Source organism: Neolamprologus brichardi, chromosome 5 (assembly GCF_056152115.1).
Source record: "Neolamprologus brichardi isolate AB-2024 chromosome 5, ASM5615211v1, whole genome shotgun sequence".
Classification (NCBI taxonomy): domain Eukaryota; kingdom Metazoa; phylum Chordata; class Actinopteri; order Cichliformes; family Cichlidae; genus Neolamprologus; species Neolamprologus brichardi.
This window is the reverse complement of record NC_142108.1, coordinates 31,564,366-31,588,773: the sequence shown is the minus strand read 5'-3', so window position 1 is coordinate 31,588,773 and position 24,408 is coordinate 31,564,366. Positions and strand designations below refer to the sequence as shown.

General features: G+C 39.5%; 2 protein-coding genes across 3 annotated transcripts; both read left to right on the top strand.

Moving 5' to 3' along the window:
- The first annotated feature begins 2,065 nt into the window (after positions 1 to 2,065).
- LOC148102823 (uncharacterized) lies at positions 2,066 to 14,363 on the top strand. Of its 2 annotated transcripts, none has more exons than XM_087841072.1 (5): positions 2,066 to 2,480; positions 3,167 to 3,302; positions 3,936 to 4,102; positions 10,860 to 11,186; positions 11,881 to 14,363. In XM_087841072.1, exons 1-5 carry the CDS (start codon positions 2,414 to 2,416, stop codon positions 12,054 to 12,056), a joined length of 873 nt encoding a protein of 290 aa, XP_087697198.1. In that variant the 5' UTR covers positions 2,066 to 2,413; the 3' UTR covers positions 12,057 to 14,363. The 2 variants fall into 2 exon arrangements, with proteins under 2 accessions (XP_087697198.1, XP_087697199.1); XM_087841073.1 differs by having other exon boundaries at positions 2,068 to 2,480; positions 10,860 to 11,180.
- A 2,769-nt stretch (positions 14,364 to 17,132) lies between these two features.
- LOC102791368 (protein shisa-4-like) lies at positions 17,133 to 21,448 on the top strand. Its single transcript, XM_087841372.1, has 5 exons — positions 17,133 to 17,361; positions 17,521 to 17,674; positions 17,755 to 17,897; positions 18,194 to 18,301; positions 20,284 to 21,448. Exons 1-5 carry the CDS (start codon positions 17,175 to 17,177, stop codon positions 20,421 to 20,423), a joined length of 732 nt encoding a protein of 243 aa, XP_087697498.1. The 5' UTR covers positions 17,133 to 17,174; the 3' UTR covers positions 20,424 to 21,448.
- The last annotated feature ends 2,960 nt before the right edge of the window (positions 21,449 to 24,408 follow it).

The following is a 24,408-nucleotide window of genomic DNA, read 5'->3' as shown; positions in this document are numbered from 1 at the left end:
TCGGGACCTGGAGCTTTGCGTGTATTGATTTTGGCAAGGGATCTCCACACACTGTCTGGGGATTGTGTCACCACGGTCTGTAGAGTGGGCTTGTAGTCTGTGATGGTTTGTATTCCTTGCCACTGCCTCCAAGTATCTCTGCTGTCACTGAAGCTTTGCTGTAGCTGATGCCACGTGACAGGTTTGCCCTTGCTGTTCTTAGGCTCACCTAATTCCCGGCTCTGAAGGCTGCATTTGTCAACCTTAGGAGCATTTAAACCTGACCTGTGAGCCATGGTTTCTGATTGGCCCGGACAGTGATAGTCCTGGTCTCTGTGACATCATCGATGCATTTTGGGATGTAGGCAGTGACAGTTTCTGTATATTCCTGAAAGTCTGTGGTGTTGTCGTGTGCGGCAGCCTGTGGTGGAAAAGCAGTCTTGCAGTGCCTCTGAGGACCCTTCTGGCCACACCTGTACCTGCTTACGAACTGGTTTGGTGACTTTGACCAGGGGCCTGGGGGAACCCATGGCACACCTAGGTTTCTGCCTGTACTAACCCTTATGCAAAATAGGTGGAATTAAGACACAGTTCCAAATGCAAACACAACTGATCAGTGCTGAGAGTGGTCCTGTTGCTGAGGTTGGGGTGATCCTGTAATCTCTTATGAACGACCTCCAACGCTTCCGTGACTGGGATGCAAGTGAAGACAGATGTAACATCTCTCTCAATGTACATGTACTGTTTATAAAACTAGGGAAACATAAACTGCACAAACAAAAAAATTTGCAGGACAAATGTTTGACATCATTTTTGTTCGATTTGAAGAAGGTAGAGGGGCCAACTTCACTCACATGTGTTTATAAGGTTGGGAAAACCTGCAGTCAGCTGAGACTGAAGAAGTCACTTGGATGAGTGACGAAACGTTTCTCCAACTGAAAATGTCCAGATGAACAGAATCAACCTTTTGGGATTTACTTACCTGGATGATTAAGCACGCATCAAGATGTTATTTTATTAATATTTTTTTATAATGATAGCAGCACAAACATTTGACATCAATTTTGTTTGATTTTGGTAATGTGGGGGGGCTGGTTGACCTTTACATTTTCATTAATATCTTTAAAACAGAAGCAGCACAAACAAAAATGTTTGCAGCACAAACCAGCACAAACGTTGCACAGTTGATTGGTACCCATTTTGTTTGATTTAATTAATGCGGGGAGGCTAGTTGACCTCTGATGACCTCTAGAAGGTTGCCGGTTCAAGCCCTGGCTCGGTCAGTCTCGGTCGTTGTGTCCTTGGGCAAGACACTTCACCTACCGCCTACTGGTGTTGGCCAGAGGGGCCGATGGCGTGATATGGCAGCCTCGCTTCTGTCAGTCTGCCCCAGGGCAGCTGTGGCTACAACTGTAGCTGCCTCCACCAGTGTGTGAATGTGATAGTGAATGAATAGTGGAATTGTACAGCGCTTTGAGGACCCCGAAAAGCGCTATATAAATGCAATCCATCATCATTATTATTATTATTAGAAGTTTTTATTAATATCTTTAAAATGATAGCAGCACAAACGTTTGATACCACTTTTGTTGGATTTGAAGAAGGGGGGGGGGGGGGGGGCAACTTCACTCACATACACAACAGTGGCTTCCACGTGGTCTTTGAGTCAATCAACTACTTTTCTGAAAATAAATAATAAATGCTCAAGCTCTGCATGTGTGTACAGCAAAGACAATATGAGCAACAATACAAACTTTGAGAAACTTCTCACGCTCTCAATATCGTGTTTTCACCGTATTTATTTTTAAAGTTATGATTAAACAAAGAAATAAATTCACAATGTGCAGTGATCAACCATTTCCGTTGAATTCGAGTCAATTTGTGACAGTTATTACTTAGAGATAAATTACACAAAAAACTCTTGTTTGCAGGCTTGTTGGAGCCCCTTCTGCCACTGGGGCTCTGGGTAATCAGCCCCAAATTAATTTAAATATTGTAAAATGTCACTAAATGAGCGTGAAAGAAAAACAAAGCAAAAAACAAAACAAAAAAATAATGATCAACTTCCGCCGCGGAGGTACTTCCTGTGGAGGTCTGCCACATTGTCTGCAGCCGCTTTAAAAACATCCGTTATCGTTAAGTTATTTTCCGTATTTATTGTAGTTTTCACGCTTCGTAAAACGTTTTTATACAGAACATCTACGGTCGTAGCCAAAAACCGCGTATAAAGACGTATTAATATGCTCACGGTTATAAACAGTCTATGAATAGAAACAGTTTGGCAGTGGGCTGGAACATGAACCGAGCGAGGCAGCTCCGGGAATAGACGAGCTTTGCCGCAGTCGAAGAGTCCATCATCACACCTCCTCCTCCTCCTCCGGAGCTGTCGAAGACTCTCAGTTCCTTGACTGAATCCGGGAGTGTTGGAGTAGACATGGCGCCAGGCCTGTCCACTATTGTTGCGTTGGCTTTGTATGTGGTCCTGTCCCCTTGTGTTTCCGGTAAGTTTGACTGTTTTAATCTCTAAACGGTCGCTGTTCGCATTAGCTATCGAACTGCGTGTTATCTCAGGCCGCCACGCAGTCTGTGACGTTAGCGTCACATCGATATTAGACCGCTGTTTGGGCGATGTCACAGACGTTCGTCGTTAAAGTTACAGCTCGTGTTTTAAACCTTTTAAAAAGACCGAAAGATTCGTTTGTTACAGCCTCGTTTTATTTGTTGAAAGCCATGTGCACGTTAATGGGGGTTTACGTACGGCTGTTTTCTAACGTTTCAGCTCAGAGTTACCATCAAGCATAATCTGGTCGCTCAAGCTGCCAGTTAATTAGGTACAGAGAAGGGTACAGCTCGGTTGTAGTATAAGAAACATGTGAAAGATAATTTGGCAGCAGTGGAAACTACATCATCCAAAGTACCCACAAAGTGGAAACAGCGGGGTTTTAAACTGAGGATAAATAAGGGTGTGAAAACATCACCTCTCTGTAGTGTCGTAGACTTCAACAAGACCCAGAGCTACAGCCTCTGAAATGAAACTGAAGGTGAATCAACAGTTTCCCAAAAGTCACCAAGTTGCAGTGCTGAAAAGTGAAATTTTATAACTAGTAATTACACTAATTGATTTATTTGAAATGATTTATTGAGGATTGAGCTAACTTTCGCTGCCCCTCTTTCTGCTCTGTTACAGCAGGGGACGACTGCCTGGCCTACATGGGCCAAAGCCTCCAGAAATGTTTTTCGGGATATTGCTGTGGGGACTGCTATTACAGATATTGTTGTTCATCTTATTCCAGTCGTTTTAAAGAAGATGACCAAAAAAAGTGGTATGTTTTTCTCCTTCAATCTATTTTCGATGTTGGTTTCATTTTCCCCCCTTTTCTCTGTGTAATTACAGCCAAGTGTGTGTTTTAGGCCGTTAAGAAACAGGAAGTAAGGTTTTCCTGTGCACGACCACCAGCATAAAGCTGAAGCGTGAGTCAGCTACAGCTTGCACCGAGGCCTTCATTCACATTATCCCTAAGATTAATAGACCATACTCCTCCACATGCCTGCTGTAGGACTGACAGGTTATCTGTTCTTTTTGAAACCACTGAACTACAGTGAATTCAGCTTCTTGTAAAAATATCTCCCAAAGCCCAGAAAAAGGGCCTTTTGTATGTTTTGTGCTGGTTTTTGGAAAGTGACACACCTGCAAACACAAACTAACTGAGGAAAGGGAGGCAGCACCGTGGTTCTACTTGAACTATAGTATCAGGAGTTGTTTTTGTTGTGCAGTGCTTTGGAGGTCTGAAAATTGTAGCGTACTAGTAAATACATGATAGCCTTGTTAAATATTTAATCATACTTTGGGTTTGTGATTAATTCCAGTTTTGTAAATGTTTCCTTTTCCTGTTTTGTAGTAAGTTAATGTCATATAAAGACAATTTTTCATACTAATTTCTTTTTTTCCTTTTCAGTCCCAATACTGTTGATAGCTCCAACAGTGCTAAATATGAGTATCATAGTTTCAATACGGTACCCTTGGTGTCTGGTATTGTGGGCTTCATCATTATTCTACTCATCTTCATCTGCTGCTGCGTCTGCCCCTGCTGTTGCCTGTACAACATGTGCCGCAAACCACGCCGTAAGTTTTACTAATTCTTTCTTTGATTGTTTAAGCCGAGAATGGACGATATATTTTCCTGAGGGTTGCAATAAGCGTCTAATTGTAGCATCTGCTGTTACCAGTCGCAGTTTATAAAGAGTTAATGTGATGAATTGAGTTCAGCTCATTCAGCTGGTGCATTGTGATGTAAAGACCCTGCAGAAAGGTCAGTGCAGTTGAAAACAGCTGGCAGACACGTGGACGCTCACTGCGTGATGATTACATTTGCATCAGTCAGACCAGGAGGACTCGGAGATGCAAAAAGTATAACGAGGGCCTTGGATAAATAAATGTAACATAGCATTAGTCGCGTTGCACGACTGTTGCTTTTAAATCTTTCTATCACCTTTATATCATGGACCCATTAGCGTGAGTCATGCTGTTGTGCATGCACATTTTCTCTGCAGACTCGGGGAACAAGCTTACACAAGTCACATACCTAAGCTCATCTACAGCACATCCCAAACCTCATGTGGTCTCTGATTCAAGAAGCTTTTTCATGGCACTGGGAGAATCTTCTACAGTTCAGGGGATTTCTGACACATTGAAGTAATTGTTACTTATTGGCAATTGTTGCGCATAAAGTAACCGCAACCTTTAGCGGTGACACTTCCTATTATTAATATGTCGACAGCTTGTAGGCCCGTGCTGCTGCATCTGCAACATGTTGCTGCACTTTTGTAGGTTGTGTGCTCTCGGCTGTTGAGCTTCTCACCTACATAGACACGGATGTCTGCTTTTTTTGCCATGTCTTAAAGAAGCCAGACTCTTGGTTTCTAGTGAGTTGGAGGATTTATCCGCGTAGTTTTTGAAGCAGATCATGAGGGGACTCATTTGAAGACTATTGGCCCACCACATGACTTTCATTATTGCAAAATTTAGCCTGACAACTAAAAGCACAGCTGTGGCATAGTGCACCACCTGACCTAATGTTTCAGAATCACTACAGTATACAGAGGCTTTGTGAACCGTTCAGAGCTGTTAAGTTCCTCATTCACACTTTGTGTTTCTCTGGTTTGTTGTACAAGTTTTGGCTTTTCAGTGATTCTCTTGGTGAGAGTTTACCCGTCAGAACGATGACTCAGCATGTCATTAAAGATAATTGCTGTTTAGAGTTGGTGCCAAACGACGATGCTGCTTTATTTGTTTCTCTTCAGGGGTCATGTTTTTACTTGACTTTTGAATCTGCTTACTTTGAGTACTTAACTTTGACTTTCCCACAAATGGAAACACCAGCTTTAAGTTGCTTAGAGTTAGAGCAGGGCGATATGACCAAAAATATTTATCACGATATACGTTTGAAAATTTGTGATAACGATATAACTGACGATATGATTGACACTAGACAAAATACTTCACAACTCCCCAACTTTATTAGTGCAAAAAAACCCATTAATGTATTTTCACTTGAAGAAGAAATACATTGATGCGCTTTTTTTATGTGCATTAAAGTGATATTTTACTGTGCAAATGCAAATTTCTTGCTGACAGTTTAACCAAAAGGCATTTCTAGTGGAAATTAGCCGATATATCCTCAGCATAACCATGTAGAATATCCACAAAACTTAAACAGTGGTTATACACACACAATACGGTAACATTATGTTGAAGCACAGTACGTATCACTCCGCGAGGCTCCTGCCTACAATGCTGTAATGCTCCGACAATCGTAGCTTAGCAAAGTCGTACTGAAACATTTGACAGATTTTCGAGCGCCGTGTACATAAAATTGTTTCGAGGTCAGTAAACACAACCAGAATTCATACATAAGGCACACGGGATTATAAGGGGCACTGTCGATTTTCAGAAAAATCAATGGATTGATTTTAAGTGTGCCGTATTTTCCAAACAACACGGTAATAACGACGGCCCGCTAGCATGCTCTACCAAAAATAGTGCTGTGTTGTGTATCTGACGGACAAAAGCTAAACCAGTTCCACACCAGTGAAATTGCAGCATTTTTACAAACCAATTCTGGTTCATCAGTTTCATTTAACAATCCGCTTTCGCTCTCCTCATTCTCCGTCGCCGCCATGCTTTTTCCGCCATGTGTGTATGAAAACAAAGGTTCTGCGCATGCGCGTTTTACCCAAATTCTATCGCGATATTTCATTTTCTTATCATTGCCCAACATTGTACCGGTATTACCGTGAACGGTATGATATGGCCCAGCCCTACTTAGAGTCACCTGCACAGGTGTTTATGTCTGTCTTTATATTTTTTTCCACTCTCAAATCTCACCCAACTACAGCCAGAAATTAACTGATGCTATTAAACCAACTTTGGCATCATCACAACACTTTGCAGAGGACTGTGGTATATCTGGTTGTGTTCTCTGTTTGTGTTAGCGATCCCTCAATGGATCGTACTTTGACCCCTCTGCACGGGGTGACCTACTGCCTTATTTTGCTGTTGGCACCACTCTAAACGAGTCTCCTGGATACACCAGATTGTTAGTCAGTATGATCAACACATTTTTGGGGGAAATACTCACATAGCAAACCAAGAAAAACTTGGTTTGCTATGTGAGTATACTATTAAAGACAGCAAATAGCATTTCCCAGTGTCGTATTAACATAGCGAGGCTGTTTGAAGTTCAGTGCAATGCAGATTTATTGTGATAACCACAGGTTAAGTGTAGCCTATGTAACATTTATTCTTTTCTCTCACCTCAGAAGTTTGTTTATGACTGTTTCTTGTTTATTTTTAGATCACAAATCATTTTTGTGATGTCGTGAAGCTCTCTCTATCATATAAATAGCTGACCCAGGATAACTACTACTTTCCTCTTCACCTTCTGTGATTTCTCTCATAAAGCATCGTGGGGGTTTTTTCCCCTTTTGGACGGATGTTTTTCTGCCATGCTCGATAACACAAAGCGTCTCCTCTCATAATAACAACGCCTGTGAGCTGTTAGCCATGTAGAGTGACATTTAACTGTGCACTGTAGCCAACATCTGGTAAGGAGTAAAAGAGACCGCTTATGTTGACACATTTCCTCCTCGCTTCATCCCATTGACTGTAAATTCCAGTTTATCCCTTTTCCTCCTGTTCCACCTTTTCCTCACAACAGACAAAGACCGCTGAAAGTAGTTCCTGAAAGCGTCACTGTTTAGTCCAGAACATGCAGATGAATATTTGACACATTTTTAAACTAAACAGGTTTAATTTGGGGCCTTTTTCTTTTTTAACCTTTAGTATTTGAGTAGGAAGTGTGATGTCACACACTGTGTAGGGAAGATGGAACATTGTGGGCTTTTCATTGGCTTTCCTGACAGTAATGAAAATATCCCACATCATCAGTGTTGTCCATTAAATATCTGCTGAACTGGCCTTTTTTCTACCCGTAACTCTACTTAATGTGCCTTATTTACTTTCCTCAAAAATAAATCAAAATCACAGGCTTAAATATATATCAGGCTGTGGTTGCCCATGGTTTCTGCTGTTTCTCTTTTATACTTCTGCAGCTGAATCAGTGTAAAGGCACAGTTATAGATGTGCAGATGTGCCGCAAAGAAGCAGACATTTGGATTCTTGTACAAACTTCTTTCCACTGTTAAGCATTTGCCGTGCATTTTATTTTAAAAGTCAACATCAGAAATCAAATTTAGTTGATATTTACGTGTCTAAGCTCTGCTATGCAAATAAGTCTGATTAATAAAGCTAAGATTGGAGTGTGTGTGTGTGTGCAACCAATCACACATCAGCCTGCTTCTCAGTTCAGAGCCTTTGTTGCAGGTTGTTGCATTTCTCAGTTAGTGAAGGAGAGACGAGGAGAGAAAGAGGAATCTCCCATATAGGTGAAGAGGACACCCACCTTCAATATGAAAGAGAAAACTTTGACAGGTTATTTTGCCAAGAATGCAGCGCTCAACTCTTTATCTGCGGTAGATTATAAAGATTATTATAAAGATTCCACTTTATCCTCCTTAATTCCACAATTCCCTGAAACAGTTCTTTCTACTATCCTGTGTTTTTCAAACCTGAAACCGCTAATGTCCATGGCCACATCTTGATCCGCTTCCCTAAAAGGAATTAAAAAAAAATTCTGTTCAATAGAGGAAAGCATCTGACTCCACACGTCCATATTTATGTTTACAGAGACGTGCATTCACCATAATGAACGCTCTTCCCAGTTCTTGCACCTCCTGTCAGCTGGTTAATGTTTTGCTGTTAGGCGACAGTGTTCTGGCGGAGAGGCTAAAATGCAAGTGAGGAACGCAGTCTGGCTTCCTTGGCTGCCTCAGTTCCAGTGGTATGATGGGATCAAATCCAGGAAGTCAGAGCTCCATGCTGTGTGACTCATTGTTTCTATGACAGCCACAGACTGGAAAGAAAAAAAGAAAAGAAAGCCATCCTACGTCATTTACAGGAAGTGGTCGTGAAGATGTTGAAGAACATCTTCGTTACACCCCCCAGGTGTTTTTTTTCCCCCCCTCTTTCTTTCATTTTCACTGAGCTTACACAGCGAGGGGTTTACACTCTGAGTGTGACTATGGCAGGGCTGCTTCTTTAACGTTAAATGTACAGAGACTCAATCAAATATAGCAAAGTGTAAATCTTCATTAGGCAAAGCTAGAGAGGATGATCGATGATGTTTACTTAAAACTGCACCCTTTTCTTGTCTTTCTCTGATTAATATTCAGTTTTCAGTCATTCTTTATAAGAATATTATCTAGGGCTGGGCGATATGACCCAAAATCCATATCTCGATATTTTTTTAAAGCCATAAGGTAAGAACAAAAAGAGAGTTCTTAGTCAAAGCTGTGTCCCAGATGTCACACAGGCACTTTTATTAACATACAGCATAGATGTACATGAACAAAGCTACTCAAAAATAAATTATGAGCATTTATTAAATAATAATGCTCCATAAATAAAAGAAAACTATGTTGTTTTTGTGCATAACAAAGAGCTCACAATTGTGCAGTCAAAATGTAAACTAAAAGATGCTGAGCATAATAACAAAGACAGATTTCACAGCTGCTCTCTTTCCAAGTTCGTGACTGACAGCATTGAGTTTGAAATCCCCTTCGTAACCGGCACTTAACAGGTTCCATTTATGGCCCTTATACACACACAATACCGTAATATTACGTTGAAGCACAGTACGTATCACTCCGCGAGGCTCCTCGGTACAGTGTTGCCAACTTAGCGACTTTAGCGAGTTTTCAGACCCCCTAGCGACTTTTTGTCGCTTTTTTTAGCGACTTTTTTTCTAAAAAAAAAAAGTCGCTAAAAAAAGACGTGAAAGACATTACAAAAAACAATAATTGCTAAAAGAAATGTAATTTGTAGTTCTAAATAAATTCTAAATGCATTTAGGACGTTTTTTGCTCACTTTATGTCTCGTCCACGATGTTATTTCTCTCTCCAGCAGCGTAGGTTACAATTACATTAGCATGACCAATTATGCAAATTAGGTGATGACGTCATTTAGCGACTTCTAGCGACTTTTAGGACAGCCAATAGCGATTTTCCTTACTGAGGAGTTGGCAACACTGCCTCGGTAGCCGTAATGCTCCGACAATCTATCAAGCGCTGCAGCTCCGTAGCTTACCAAAGTCGAACTGAAACATTTTTTGACAGATTGCTGAGCGCTGTGTACCACATAAAATCGGTTCGCGGCCATCAAGCACAACCAGAATTCACACATAAGGCACATATGTCAACTTTTGAGAAAATGAAAGGATTTCAGGCCGTGCATGGCGTTAGCGTGGTTAGCTCGTTAGCGTGGTTAGCTCGCTAACACGTTGACGCCGTCCAGCCCCACGCACGGGGCGATGCGCAGTAACTCGTTAACGGAGATTTGCCGTGTTCGTCTTGTCGCTGCCTGCAGGTGAAGCGATGGGGGAGGAGGGGGAGTTGTGTTCAGTGAAGGAGGGGCGAGGCCGAGTACGTTGCGTAAAGACGAAAGTGGACGAAAGAGAGGCAAACTTGTGGCTCCACAACTACAATTATAACGTAACATAGACTATATCGATATAAAGGATATTGTCACATCTTATATCTCGTATAAAAATATATCGATATTTTTAAAAAAAACTCGTTATATCGCCCAGCCCTAATATTATCCATGCATTATGATACACATTGAAGACGTTTTGGATCTTGGCTGTTAATTATTTGGCTAATTACCAGCCAGGATATCCTGTCTCCTGTGTTTAAGCTGTAGTGTTAGAAGATCCATTTGCAGGAATCGAAACTGTAAACTATTTTTGTTTTCTTTTTTTTTCTTGCCATGCTTTTCTTTTTGCGACAGCTGGGTTTTTACAGTTGATTAAATGCAGAAGTTGCAATACGAGTTACGTAGCTCTTGCCTCATATTTGTCCAAGGCAAGTTGTGTTTAACTTGGTGGCACGTTCCAAACAAGTTCAGGACATTTGGATCATTTTATTTGTGCTGTTGGTTGGTCTGTAATCCTCTGTTATCTCATATCCTCCTGGATACAAACAGAGTAGGAAGTACAAATACCTTTGACTCTACTTTCCTAATGTGTTTAAATCTTTCTGCACTGGCAATCACGACAAAGCCAATGTGGATTTAGTACATATGCCTATGGAGTTTGTTATGTGTGTAATAAACATTTATAAGGGTTTATGAGGATGTCCTGAAACTAGTTTGAATCCTTTTATCTCCATACCTGAATAATTCCTCCTGTAGTTGTACTCCTACACTGCATGTAAAACAGCAAAGTTTTCTATATTTCTAATCTATTTGTTTGTTTAATTGCAGCTGTGATAGCGACCACTACCCACACCACAGTGGTCACCACCACTCCTCAGCGTTACCCGCAGCAACCAACTGCAGTACCTGGACAATCTCAGTCCTACCAGGGAATGCCCTACCAGCCAGTACCAGTGCAGCCCGGCTATCCAGCTCAGTCCGGTTATCCAGCTCAGTCTGGTTATCCAGCTCAGTCCGGCTATCCAGCTCAGTCCGGTTATCCAGCTCAGTCCGGTTATCCAGCTCAGCCCGGCTATCCAGCTCAGTCCACATCACCCTACCATGGACAACCATTCACACCAGGACCACCACCATCCTATCAGGAAGCAAGTAAGTGTGAATTTTCCTCATCCCTGTAACTAACAAAACATTGTGTTGATCTAGCTTTAAATTGGCTTTGAACACCAAAACAGTGTGTTTGAGGAAATGCTGATTGAAGCTTCTAACTGGGAAAAGGAGCTGCTCTGTCCAAAAATATCTAAAACAAACAAGCATGCCAATATTTGTTGTGATTTTCACAATACTCTAAAAAAAAGTATAAAGAATTCTTTATCACAAAAATGAAGAAAATGCTAAAATTTTAATTATATCATCATAAATGTTCTAACTTTTTATGCAAATCAAGGATATTTGAGCAGAAAGCCCCTGTTGCTTTGAGACTGAATGACTGTAATTTAATTGTAGCCACTTATAAAATGCAGGTTAGATGTTTAGTTTTTATTGTAGAAGAATATTCTGAAGGTGTAGCTTTTTCAAACTGATCTGTGCGAAACAAAGGTTTTCGGATAGAATTAAAGAGTTTTTTTAAAGAAATGCACGACATTATTAACTATTGTGTTTCATCAAATGTTTGCAGATTTAGCAATAATATTTTGCAATTTTGCAAAAGAGCTGTATTCAGATGTAGAGGTGGAAACTGCGGTTGCATAGACGTGGGTCTTTTGAGGTTTTTCTAAAAAGGGAAATGAAACTGCAGAGCTGAAGTTGAGGTTGTGTTCATCCTCACGCCAACTTCATTTTTTGTTTCCAGCTGGCCCTGCCTATCCTCCACAACCGATGCCTTACAGCCAGGCTGCGTTCACACCCGGCCACCCGGCGTACCCGCTGAACCCTCCGACCCAACCGCAGCCCAACGTTAAACCTGCAGGCGCAGACTTCCTAGTCCAGCCTCCATACAACCCAGATTTTGTTGCACCACCACCCTAGCCTGGATAGTGGACGTCCGTGCTGCAGCACTCGGCTGAAATGGGAGTTTGTTCTTTGAATCAAGAGGAGAAACCTCAGAGTAACTTGGTTCATTGTTGCCTGTATTTGGGAATTTTAGGGCGGTGCTGATTCAGCAGTTCTGTTGAACAGTTACCAAGTGAAAATTGTGTTTTTTACTTGCATTGCATGGGCATGCAATATGCATCTTTTTTCTTTTTTGGGGTCCATCTTTAGTTATTTTGAGAAATGAAACATGAGACCACTGTTTCTCACTGCTTTAAGTACTTTTTTCAGCCTCATTCCTCAGCGTATCCATCTTGCCTTTACTATCCACCAGCCAAACTACCTGACCTCTGCAGTGACTGTAGTCAGATTCAGTGGTTGATCTTAAGGTGTCTCACTGTCTGTAGCCATTTTCCCACTGCCATCTGGCAGCTGTTTGCAGGTCGATGAAGTGCTTCGATCCTTTATTTCCTGTATTTTTCTTGTATCGCCTTGTAAATAATGTTACATGGGAACAAATTGAAAGTGTGCAGCATTTATCACTGGAGGATTTATACCTTAAAGTTATTTGTGTTATGTGAGTTGACCAGAAGTGTTTCCTGAGCACACAAATTCCACGTAGTTAACAAGTGTTCAGCACACACTCCAGTTCCAATTCAGCAAAACACGCCTCGCACACAGGGATGGTTTGCTTTACATTTTGATGTTTACACACACAGAAGAATTAGCATTAAGATCTTGTTTTCCCGTCATTACTCAGGTTTTATTTGCCCGTCCTACAACCACATTTCCAACCGGGCTGGGATGCTGTGTAAGCTGCGGAGAAATGCTGAATGCTAGCTGTAACGTGTGCGCTAATGTACCAAACAATCAGATGGGCTCGCTCCCTTAAATTGTGATTGGTCAGGCAGGAGCGTTTTCTACAGCCTATCTTAAATAAACACGGACCCAGAAAATCAGAAAATCCTGGAATAAGATAAACTCTATATTAATATAGAGTCCAGCAGTGTTGTCGAGCCCATGTAGCATTTTTCAGTATAAAACTGACATTTAATTTGTCCTTTTATGTAAAGAGTTTCCCAGTTTGTCAGAATGTTTTTGTGATATTAGGTAAAATACACTGTCTCCAGATGGCTATCGTGATTTGCTGCTCTTAAGAAATTGTTGCTAATATTTTAAACTATTTGCTTGCACGGTCTTTTAAAGAGTGCCGGACCGCTCTCCATTTCCAGCTCTAAATCTAAGTCGTCTAAATCTTGCTAATGCTCTTTTTGAATCCAATCATTTGTTATTGCCAGTTAGCTGTTAGTTGAATTTACTTGTGAAGTTGTATGTAGCATCCCAACTTTGTTGTAAACGGGGTTGCACATCTAACTGAGCTGAAATGCGCTGGCAGCTTCTGGTTACTTTACCAAAGGAGATTCTTTTCTTTTCAGTTAACCAAACAATAACATGATGAGCGCGTGTTAAACACAAGAAACAATTGTGCCTTCCAGCCACATTACCTGCAGAAGCATGCATGCAATCCAAATCATTTAAAATATCTTTTTCTACTTATTATGGAGTCTGTTTGCTTTATGTCACCATGAAGGCTTGGATGATGCACAATATTCAGCAGTGTCCTGATTCCTGAGTAGTGCCATCAAACCTTCTCTCTAATGTTCTCACAACATTAACAGTTTCTTTGGTGTTGTTTAACTTGTTCTGTCTGCGTGTTTGTGTGTTGATTGTGGAAAAGAGCCATCACTTCTGCTTTCTGCTGGCTGAAATTACTTGAAGTGACCTTTTTTTTTTTCTCGTGACTCAGCTGAAAAGTACAGTTACAATTCACGTGACGTCCAGACCTTGACCTTCTCTGACAATGTATCATCCTTCTTTATTTAGACTTGGCGGCAAACTTTACATTTCAGTGTGCGTCAGTCAAACGTCTGCAGTGGCCTTTGGGATCTACTCATGTTTGAGTCCCTGAATGTTAGCTAACGAAAGGGATGCAGTGTCACGTGTTTCTAGTTTTGTTTGTTACATCAGCCGACGAATAGAAAAACACTTGTGTTGGCTTTCCTTTTTGTGCTTATGTTTGTGTTCTTCCTGTGGTTTCTGTTCTCTGGCCAGTGTTGACTATTTTATTGATGCGTGTGTGGATTACAGTAGATTATGTTGTTTTCAGAGATTTATTCTTGCTTCCTTTAAAGTCTAATAATTCCACTTTAAGAGTATATGTTGGACTTTCTTTGTGTGTTAATGTCATTTTGTGAAAAAGACCTTATTGTAAAGTTCAATAAAGTTTATTTTTTCTTTTCTTCAGTTGCTGGTTGTTTAATTTTCAGTGTGGTGAATTTGTGTTGATATATTATCGACAGCTGTGAAATGGGCGACGGACTCAAACGAAAGAAAATGAACTGACATGTTGGTGAGTACGTTTTAAAAATTATAAAATAAAATACAAGTTAGTTTGGGGAGTGAAAATAATGACTTCACTAATATTTATGTTTAATGTATAATTTCAAAATACTTCATATAATGGCATCTAGTCTAATTAATACAGGGTTATTGTTTAGTCTATATTATTTTATTATCTATTTTAGTATTTCCAGGGGTTATTTAACACGTAAATAGGAAAGTTTCCACGTAGTTTGTTACAGATAGAGCTCGACATCAACCAGCTTGTTTAAGGGTTCCAATTCTGACGTGAGTTTCCCATTCGTTCTTTCCATGGACTTTTCAGTGTGATGTTTCCCACTGATTCTGGTCCATATTGATATGACATCATCACACAGTTGCCACAATGATGCAACTTTTCTGCTCCATTGGAAACAGATCTGGTGACTTTTAGAGGTGGGAATCACCATACAACTCACGATACGATATTATCACAATACTTAACGCACGATACGATATTATTGCAATTTTTTAAAATATTTTGCGATATTCAGATTCTGTACATAAAGGTAAACTTTATCAATATTCATTTTCTCTAATATCAAAGTCTCACACTCAGTCTTTCTCTCATTTCAGTTTTATTGTTGACAAACTGAACGGTTTGTATTACAGTCTAGTCCAACTTAACTGAATCAACCATCTGGTACAATTATAGCTATTCTGAACTATGCAGTTTATGAAAACTATGCAGCCCCTTCAGCAACTGAAGAATTTGAAAGTAAATGAAAACAAAATATAATTTTACATTAAATAAAAACATTTTAAACTTAATTATAATAAAACATGTCTTAAATTAAAATAAGTAAACTGTCATGTTTATTATTTTATCCTGTCTTCCTTCTCTCACCCCAACTGGTCGCAGCAGATGGCCCCGCCCCTCCCTGAGCCTGGTTCTGCTGGAGGTTTCTTCCTGTTAAAAGTCATATGGTCATATGATTGTTGGGTTTTTCTCTGTATCTATGAAGCACCTTGAATTGAATTGAATTGAATTGCTGCCAAAAAAAAGTTAAACACATTTGGACAGTGAAGGAATGTCAGGATTCTTGCTCAGAAAAAGGATCAACATGCTCTGAAGTCAGAACATGTTCCAGTCCACAAAAACTTTTTTTATAACAAAATATCGATTTCTGCTGTCCCGGTATCGATACATTATTAGCAAACAAAATATCACGATACTACACAGTATCGATTTTTTCCCCCACCCCTAGTGACTTTAAGGCCATTTGAGTACAACGACCTCACTGTCATGTTCAAGAAGCCAGTCTGAGATGACCTTTGTGGCCGAGCACGTTATCCTGCTGGAAGCAGCAAAAAGATGGGTACACCATGGTGGTGCTTAGATGGGCTGTTGATCACACACACACAAAAATAATCAAAGATCTGAGAGATGAGGAAAGGAGTTGAGTGTCCTGTGCTCTGCATCTGAGCTTATCATGGAAAACGGGCCAAGCAACATAACAGAGATTTGATCTAAGAGCACAAGTGTAACCAGCCCAATCAGCGGAGACTGGGTGGAGACAAGATAAAAAAAACAAACAGTAACTGGTTCAGAGGACGTTTGGGTGGAGCTGCTTAAAAGTATTCCATTCACATGTTGCACAACAACAGACACTCACATTTAAACTGGTAATGTGAGACTTGGTTTTGTTCTGAGTTTGTTTTATTTTCTAGATTTTAGATGGGTTAATGAAGTAAATCCGGTTTGATTTCAAAGTCTTATATGGTATAGTAGCAGTCGGTAATATTGTGGTGTAAAGGAGTAAAGATAATAGAAGCAACCCAGTGACTACAGTACTGGTGTCTGTAAATATTCTGAATTTGTTAATTTATGTATTGACTTGTCTAGGATTTGATGCTGTTTTAATTAAAAGCCCATTGTTCAGCTGAGAGTGAAGAAGTCACTTGGATGAGTGACGAAACGTTTCTCCCACTGAAAACGCTACGTCCAGATGAACAGAAACAACCTTTGGGGATTTAACTATCTGGATGATGGAGCATGCATCAAAAGAAAACATCTGGGATGAAATGAGCAATTCTTGCACATCTGTAAATGCATCATTAATGGCTACTGAGATTACTTCCTTATCAGGGAAGGTGATTCTTATCTCAGCAAGTCAAGTCAAAGGATGGCTCTGTACTAAAAACGCATGTAATAAAAGCTAAAGTGCAACTTTACTGCTTTGACTGATGCATTTTAGCTTGTGGCCTCGATTGTTCACATCTGCTACCCAAGGAAAACTTTTGACTTATTTGAAACAAAAAATATGACCCCAAAATAATGAGGAGCTTTAATCTAATTCTAAGAAAGAATGGGAAGCTGTTTTGATTTCAGAAGTTCGGTGTATGACTGTTTTAGTTCCCAAAAGCTTAAAAACTGCTGGCAAGAGATTACAAAAAATTTTAAAATTTAAAAATTTAAAATTTAAAATTAAAAAATTAAAAAATTAAAAAATTAAAAAATTAAAAAAAAATTTAAAATTTAAAATCAAAAAATTAAAAAAATTAAAAAAATTAAAAATTTAAAAATTTAAAAAATTTAAAAAATTTAAAAAATTTAAAATTTAAAAATTTAAAAAATTAACTGTTAGGATTAACCTTTGATTAATACACTTTGTACTGTTTTCAAAGGGTTTATTTGCGAGTAGTTGCTTTCTGTTGATCATCTAAAGCTAAGTCATGTATGCTATTGAAGGAATGTTGTTGGGTTACCTTTTACAGGGTGTGACAGACACACAAGTAGGAAGAGTCGTCCCTGTTAGTCGAGCTCATTTCCTTTTACACGACATCATGTCTCTTATAGTTTCGAGTGTCTTACCTTGTCTCGTGTGTCTTTTGTGTGTGTTTTTGATCCCAGCGGAATCAGGTGAGTTTTTATTATGATATTTATTTCATCAGGCCTGAGATCTCATCGGTGTGTTTGTGTATTACTGTCTTCTGTCTACCATCACTACAGTATCTGTCTACCAGATCTTTGGTTCAACTCTTACGCTCTCTTCACTTTACCCTCGTTCATGTCTTACAGACGACTTGTGCCATAGCTATGTGGACATGTTCGGTGTCTCACATGATGCTGAAAAATGTAGCAAGTACTGCTGTGGCACATGCAATCTAAGATACTGCTGCAAGGATAAGCCCAAGCAGCTAAATCAGAAATCCTGTTCTGGAAGTTCTGAAAGGTGTGGTCTTCTATTTAACCTTTTTTTGTGATGCAAATGTGAGTAGAAATTAAAGCTTTTTTTTAATGTTTTATTTGCAGTACAAGCCAAATCGGTCTGATTGTAGGAATCGTCGTCGGGAGTTTAATTCTTCTGCTGTGTGTGGTTCTCATAATCTGCTGTTTGGCTCCTTGCTGCCTTTGCTACATGAAATGTCAAAAAAGGCCGACTCAAAGACAAATAAGTAAGTTGGTCACAGTTACAAGCAGTGACACTGTAAATAATGAAATGAGTTTTACTTCTTATAGACATGTACTGTCTGTTTTGTGAGATTTTATGTGCCAGACACCTTCTCAGCTGATAAGGTGGGATTTTTGGGAAGTTTTGGAAACAAGAAACAGTCTGATGCATGAACAATAAAACAGCAATCTGTCATTTCTAATGTTGGATTTTTTTTTTAAAAGATTAGAAAAGATGGGAGTTTTCCCAGATGTCTTTAAAGTCATTTTCAAGCTCAAGTAAATCTTTGACTTCTTCCAGTTGTGATAAATTCCAACATACCTCAGCAGCCGCCACACCCAGGCTACCAGGCTGTGCCTTCAGGCCCGCCCATGCCCACAGCTCCACCACCCTCCTACCAAGAAAGTAGTAAGTTGTTTCATTCTATTTTAAAACATAATAAATATGTCAACTCACAACTTTTCCCGTTTTTAAAGTTGGCAGCAAGCTTGGCTGATGACACCCAGGTGTTGATGAAGCTATGTATCTGTGTTTGTGCTGTGACTTAATATACACTCAAGTTGCCTTGCTGGTACGAGTTTGAACCCCTTTTGCTGCCTTCAAAAAGGTGCTGCAAACATTCCTCAGAGATTTTGGTCCATATTCACATGACACCATCCCAATTTGAGAACAGTGAACTCATTATAATGTTGAAGGAACCAGTTTGAGATGATTTTAGCACGTGATAGAGGATGTTTTCATGCTGGAAGGAGCCATCAGAACATGGGCACACGGAGGTTGTAAAGGAATTGACATAATCAGCAGTTACATGGGTTCCGACATTTAACTGATAAAGAATTTATGCTTAGGTGCCCAAAGTGTACCAGGAAAATCAGTGTTGGGGAGTAACGGAATACATGTACCGCTGTTACGTATTTAAAATACAAAATATGAGTAACTGTATTCCGTTACAGTTACCGTTTAAAAAGGTGGTATTTAGAATACAGTTACTTTGTTGAAATAAATGGATTACACGGCGGTACTTCCCTGTTTCATATTGTGGCGGGTCAGGACTGTTTGGGTTTTGTTTGACAGCTACGTTCTGTTGTTCCAGGCGGCAGTTTATGGTTGCCATGGTTACAGGGAGACGCTCTCTCTGCATGTTTCCTGGGTGGGAGAGGCCTTTTTGTTGTTGTTGTTGTGCTAAGCTAATAGGCAGAATGCTACAGGTATAGCTCTAAAGAATGTAGCATCATGGGCAGTGTAGTCCGTGCTGCAGGGAGAATGGACTGCCATACACGTTATGTGTCTGTGAGCGAGGGAGGGAGAAAAAGGAAAAGTACGAGCTGTCATCGAGCAAAAACGGGAGCTGGAAGCATGTAAATATAATAATAACCACTGCAGCCAAGAAGAGAGCCTGACGAGCCCAGTTGTAAGTAAGCTATTAAGACTCGACTGTACACCGTGTTCGTGTTTTCCTCTGAAAACAATAAGTTCCGTTGGAGCAGCCTTTCAACGCCTCTCTCTGTCTCTGCTAGCAAAGTTGACCCAGACAACAAAGTAAAGCTAGTTTTCAGCTACGAGCCCGACACAGAACCCACCGTATTAGCCAGAGGTCCCTTTACTACGGTTCGGAGCCGCGGACCTTCAGTAACAGTAATAAATCACAGCAATAGTACATTCATGTAGTTGTAAACAGCATGATAATATATTAAGTAATCCAAAGTATTCAAAATACGTTACTCTCATTGAGTAAGACAATGATTTTTCAAAGCTTCTGTTGTTCAGTTTTGCAGAGTCTGTTTGAAATGTAGTCAACATTTCCTTTCCTTAGCCGAGACGAGTGGTGCGGTCTTCTGCTTCAAGGCTCCAACATGCTGTGCATTCAGAGACGTTCTTGGTTGTAACAACTGGTTATTTCAGCTATTGTTTCCTTCCTGTCAGCTCAAAGCACTCCGGTCATTCTCTGTAAACACTAGAGATGGTTCCAATAGATCAGTAGTTTCTGAAATACGGCGTGCTTAAATGCGTTGAGTTGCTGCCATGTGATTGGCTGATTACAGATTTGCATTAGTCACCAGTTGAACAGGTGTACCTAATAAAGTGGTCAGTGAGCGTAAATTTGACAGCATCATCTGATTGGCACTAACATAAAAGTGTTGCTACTTCACACGATTTCTGACTAATTTTTTTAAAAACAAGAGGGAGCTAATGGTCCATTTGATCTATTAGACAGCACGTTTCTTTGTTCTGTTACGTGGATCAATACACAGTTATAAAAAAAATTATTAAATTTGTCGACTCTTCATACCATTTACTATTAAAATGTTCATATGGCCTAATGAGTTAGAAAGAATAATTTGATCAATAACAATATAAACATAGAAAATCAGTTTCTTTTGTCTTTTCAGCCAATCCTACTCACTCAGTGCTGTTCACCGGGGAGCCGATGTACCCTCTGCAACCTCCAAGCCAGGCTACTGCACCGCCACCATATTCAGAGGACCCTCAGCCAGCACCGTACAACCCTTCTCATAATCCAAGGCCTTAAATGTATACAGCTTACCAGACTGCTGCTACGCCACACTACAACTTTTAAAGACCCAGGGATGAATGTATAAACAATGCTGTGTATGCCTATCCAAAACAATATTGTAAACCATGTTAAGTATGATATGGTAGATTCTTGTTTAAAATATGTTTTTTAGGTGAATTTGTTTTTTAGGTATTTGTAGTTGCTACAAATGGCAGCCATGCCTATTGTGTGTACTGACAGCTGCTTTGTGTTGTTCCTGTATGGCCTTCGCCTGGGTCCTTTGCTCGGAACTTACAGAGCTTCCATTACTTTTGATCTTCAGTAAATTTTGTGTCTGTGTGTGTCTGTGTGTGTGTGTTGTTCCAGTGCTGAGGTCGTCAAATGTGTAATAATGTTATTTTCTGGATTAAAATTGACACTAAGGTAATCACTTCTACGTTGGGTGGAACCCCATGTTTAAATCTGTCCTTAGCTTTCATCCAAATAAATACACAAAAAAAGATTGAACTAAGAACCAAAAGTATGTAATTTAAAGATGTTTATGAAATGAATGTGTATACCTTTGTATGCTTTTGTATTTAGTTTTCTTAGAAAAATACAGTGTTTTTGTATCTGGGGTGACCGTGGCTCAGGGGGTTGGGAAGCGTATCTGTAACCGGAAGGTCGCCGTTTTGATCCCCGGGCTTTCTGTCCTGGTCGTTGTGTCCTTGGGCAAGACACTTTATCCTACCGCCTACTGGTGGTATCGATGGCGCGATATGGCAGCCTCGCCTCTGTCAGTCTGCTCCAGGCCTGCCTACAACCGTAGCTACAACCGTAGCTTGCCTCCACCAGTGTGTGAATGTGAGAGTGAATGAATAGTGGCATTGTAAAGCGCTTTGGGTGCCTTGAAAAGCGCTCTATAAAATCCAACCCATTATTATCTGTTCCCTAATTGAACCTCGGCTCTCAAAGACATGTAAAATCTGTGGATTACGTTGTGTTTACACGAGGAGAGCTCTCAATCAGAATCCACACAATTAAATAAGTGTTCCTAATTTCTGAACATGTTTGTGTTGTTGCTTTTTGAAATTTTGCATCAGTAATGTTAATTTCTTTTTACATGACTCGATGATGAATTTCTTATTCTTTTTTTTTTAATCAAACAGATACCAAAACACACATATCGACTCAAATAAAAAGAGGAATCAAATGAAACCATTTCTACCTTAATCGTGGCCACAGTGTCTGTGTTTATGTAGACAACTGTCCGTCTGTAGTAATTACAAATCTCACATTCAACAACGTTGATGAGAATCAAGTTGTGGTACTGAATTTGTGATGAAACACCATTAACATGATTCATACTTAACAAACAAAACAAAATCCTAGAACTATAACTACATGCAATTATGAAGTGTATAAGTTAACACTTTATTTAAATAGCATTATTCCACTTTAATATATCCTTTATAAACAAGCCTAAGTAAATCATTAATAACATATTTCATGTGTATGAAAGCACAGCATTGGACAGTTTAACTTATTTGTTTATTTCAGGAGCCTGAACAGGAGCCTTTGTTGTCCTGTGTTGTGTTCACTGCAGATGGTGTTTGTACGACCACATCCCTGCCAGCTGGATATCTTTATTTTATTATGCTGTATCTTGTCTTGAAACGCAGTGAACAGTACTGTTAAAAGAAACAAAAAATAAATTTAATAAAATTTAATACAAAAATAAAATAAATGAAACAAAACAAAATACTACACAAGTCATAAGTGCAACCTGCCAGCAGAGGTCGCCCCTGCCCAATTTATAGTTTGTATGTAAAATAATAAAAGTATTGCAGCATGCCACACACAGCTGATTTCAAATGTGCAGTGCTGCATAAGTGTTGAGCCAACCCTACTTTTTTATATTTTGCCAGGAACATTAGGAAATAATTTTTTTACTTTGTTTTTTTAAAAAATATTGATGGGGAGAACCTCTTTAAGACACTCTTCCACAGTTTCTACACAGCAAATTCAAAAGTGTTAAATGTTTTGGTGTTAGTAGTCTTAGAGTTAATTTTACTCTAAGTAGAGTCACATTCTTTTAATGTAACTCTGAGGTGTAAAATGATAGTAGTTAAAATCGAGTGTTAAAAATGAGTGTTTCTATGTCAAATCTGGAGGTGTTACAATGGAAATATTAACTCTTGACCTCTTAACTCTGAACTCCTACAGGGGCTATGACACCAATAGAGTAAATTCACAGACTCCGCCCCCAGCACGGCTCCAATCGAAGCTGAAGTGAAGCCGTTTCAGAACATTTTGCTCTACATATTTGAGTTGTTTGCCATGCTTGGTAAGTCATGTTTTCAAAGATTGTTTCAATTATTATTATTAGCTTTTACTTCTGTGGCTCTTTGGAGTTGAGACAAAGCTGTGTGAAAGGCATTAGCCATGTTGCTCGCTGATAGCATAATATTCTGTTTTAGCTAGCTGAAAGGTATTGTTTGCGGGCAAATACCACAGCCTTGAAAAAAAGCTTGCATGTGAATTTTCAGTCAAACCTTTGGTCAAATACACCTAAAACAATGTCTAGAATGTGAAATGTTGGTATAATGGTGCTACTTGAAGCCTGAAAACCATCTCCCATAAAAAAACAAACAAAAAACGAGCAAACAGCAGTAGCAGACATCCTGACTGGGTTCTACGTTAGCACTTAGATCCCTCCAGAGTTTTGTGCACACGGTTTAGGTAAAAATGAAAAAGGTTGAGGTTTTACATTTAGTTCAGTATTACCTGTTGTCTGTGTCCTTGTCTTTTGGGAAAATACTTTACACAAGTAATGTCTCAAAAAGGATTCCTTTTTTTTTTACTGTGCTGCAATTGATTTGTGCCATTAATTAGTGTCAACTAATTTTTATTCAATCTCCACATAGGATATGCTTGCGAAGATGGAATATGGGGGAGAGCAGAAGTGCGTTGAAGTTCCACAAAGTGATGAATGAAAGACATGCATATTGTATTTTGTATTTATTGAAATAAGTGATGAGAACGCTGTTATTTGCATTTACCAGCTCACCTATGTCAGACCTTTTGATAAACAAAATTCTAATGAAAGTGAGAACATGTACACTGTTACATCTTTCAGAAAATGTTTTGAAATTGTAGTGCACAGTTCAGAATAAATGTTTTTCAAAAACCATTGCGTCTTTTTAGTAAATGTTTATTTCCAAGAGAAATTTCTAGAAGTTCAGAACAGTAAAATTCCTGCTTTTTTGAATTAATTAGAAGATAACTCTTACGTAGTTAAACTAAAATACTCTTTGAGAGTTAATATATAAACTCCTAGTTAGCATTAGTAAGTGTTAAATTATCAACTCCAGACAGATTTGGTGTTTAACACTAAATCAGAGTTAACGTACCAACTCTCCAAAAAGAGTTAAATTAACACTCTCTGGTGTGGACCCATATAGACACTTTAATAGTGTTGAAATCAAATCTGACAGTGTTAATTTGGACATGCTGGATTTGCTGTGTACAATGGATATAAGATAAGACGACTAGAAGATAATAAGATATATAATGCAATACAATATATACAACAGTAGCTGAGGTTCTATGTACATGCATACCCAGAATGTGTTATAGATAGATGGTTGTACAAATATGCAAGAAATAAAGTTTTAGAGTCTAACTCCGCTCCTTCCTACAGCGAGGGTGTTTCCGTCTCTGACTAAAGGAGCCGCTCAGCACACTCAGACTCATGCAGAGTGATGTGGGTTGTGCATGATGGAATTCAGCTATACTAACATCCTCCTCTCGCCCACCACCTCCACAGATTCCAGAAGACATCCCAGCACGGAGCTAGACCTCTGCATCAGTTTGTCAATCCTGCTCCTGTCCTTGTCCGTGCATCTGCTCCCCCAACAGGTCACTGCATAGAAAAAGGCGGCTGCTACCACAGTGTCATAGAATGTCCTTGACAGAGTCCAGCAGACTCCGAAGGACCTCCGATATTGTCTGCCTTTTA

Excerpts from the sequence above, each read along its gene's own strand:
- LOC148102823 (XM_087841072.1), top strand. The coding sequence starts at position 2,414 with ATGGCGCCAGGCCTGTCCACTATTGTTGCGTTGGCTTTGTATGTGGTC. Across the intron at positions 4,103-10,859 it reads CATGTGCCGCAAACCACGCC|CTGTGATAGCGACCACTACC; the intron begins GTAAGTTTTACT and ends GTTTAATTGCAG. Across the intron at positions 11,187-11,880 it reads CTATCAGGAAGCAAGTAAGT|CTGGCCCTGCCTATCCTCCA; the intron begins GTGAATTTTCCT and ends TTTTGTTTCCAG.
- LOC102791368 (XM_087841372.1), top strand. The coding sequence starts at position 17,175 with ATGTATGCTATTGAAGGAATGTTGTTGGGTTACCTTTTACAGGGTGTG. Across the intron at positions 17,898-18,193 it reads GCCGACTCAAAGACAAATAA|TTGTGATAAATTCCAACATA; the intron begins GTAAGTTGGTCA and ends GACTTCTTCCAG. Across the intron at positions 18,302-20,283 it reads ACCCTCCTACCAAGAAAGTA|CCAATCCTACTCACTCAGTG; the intron begins GTAAGTTGTTTC and ends TTGTCTTTTCAG.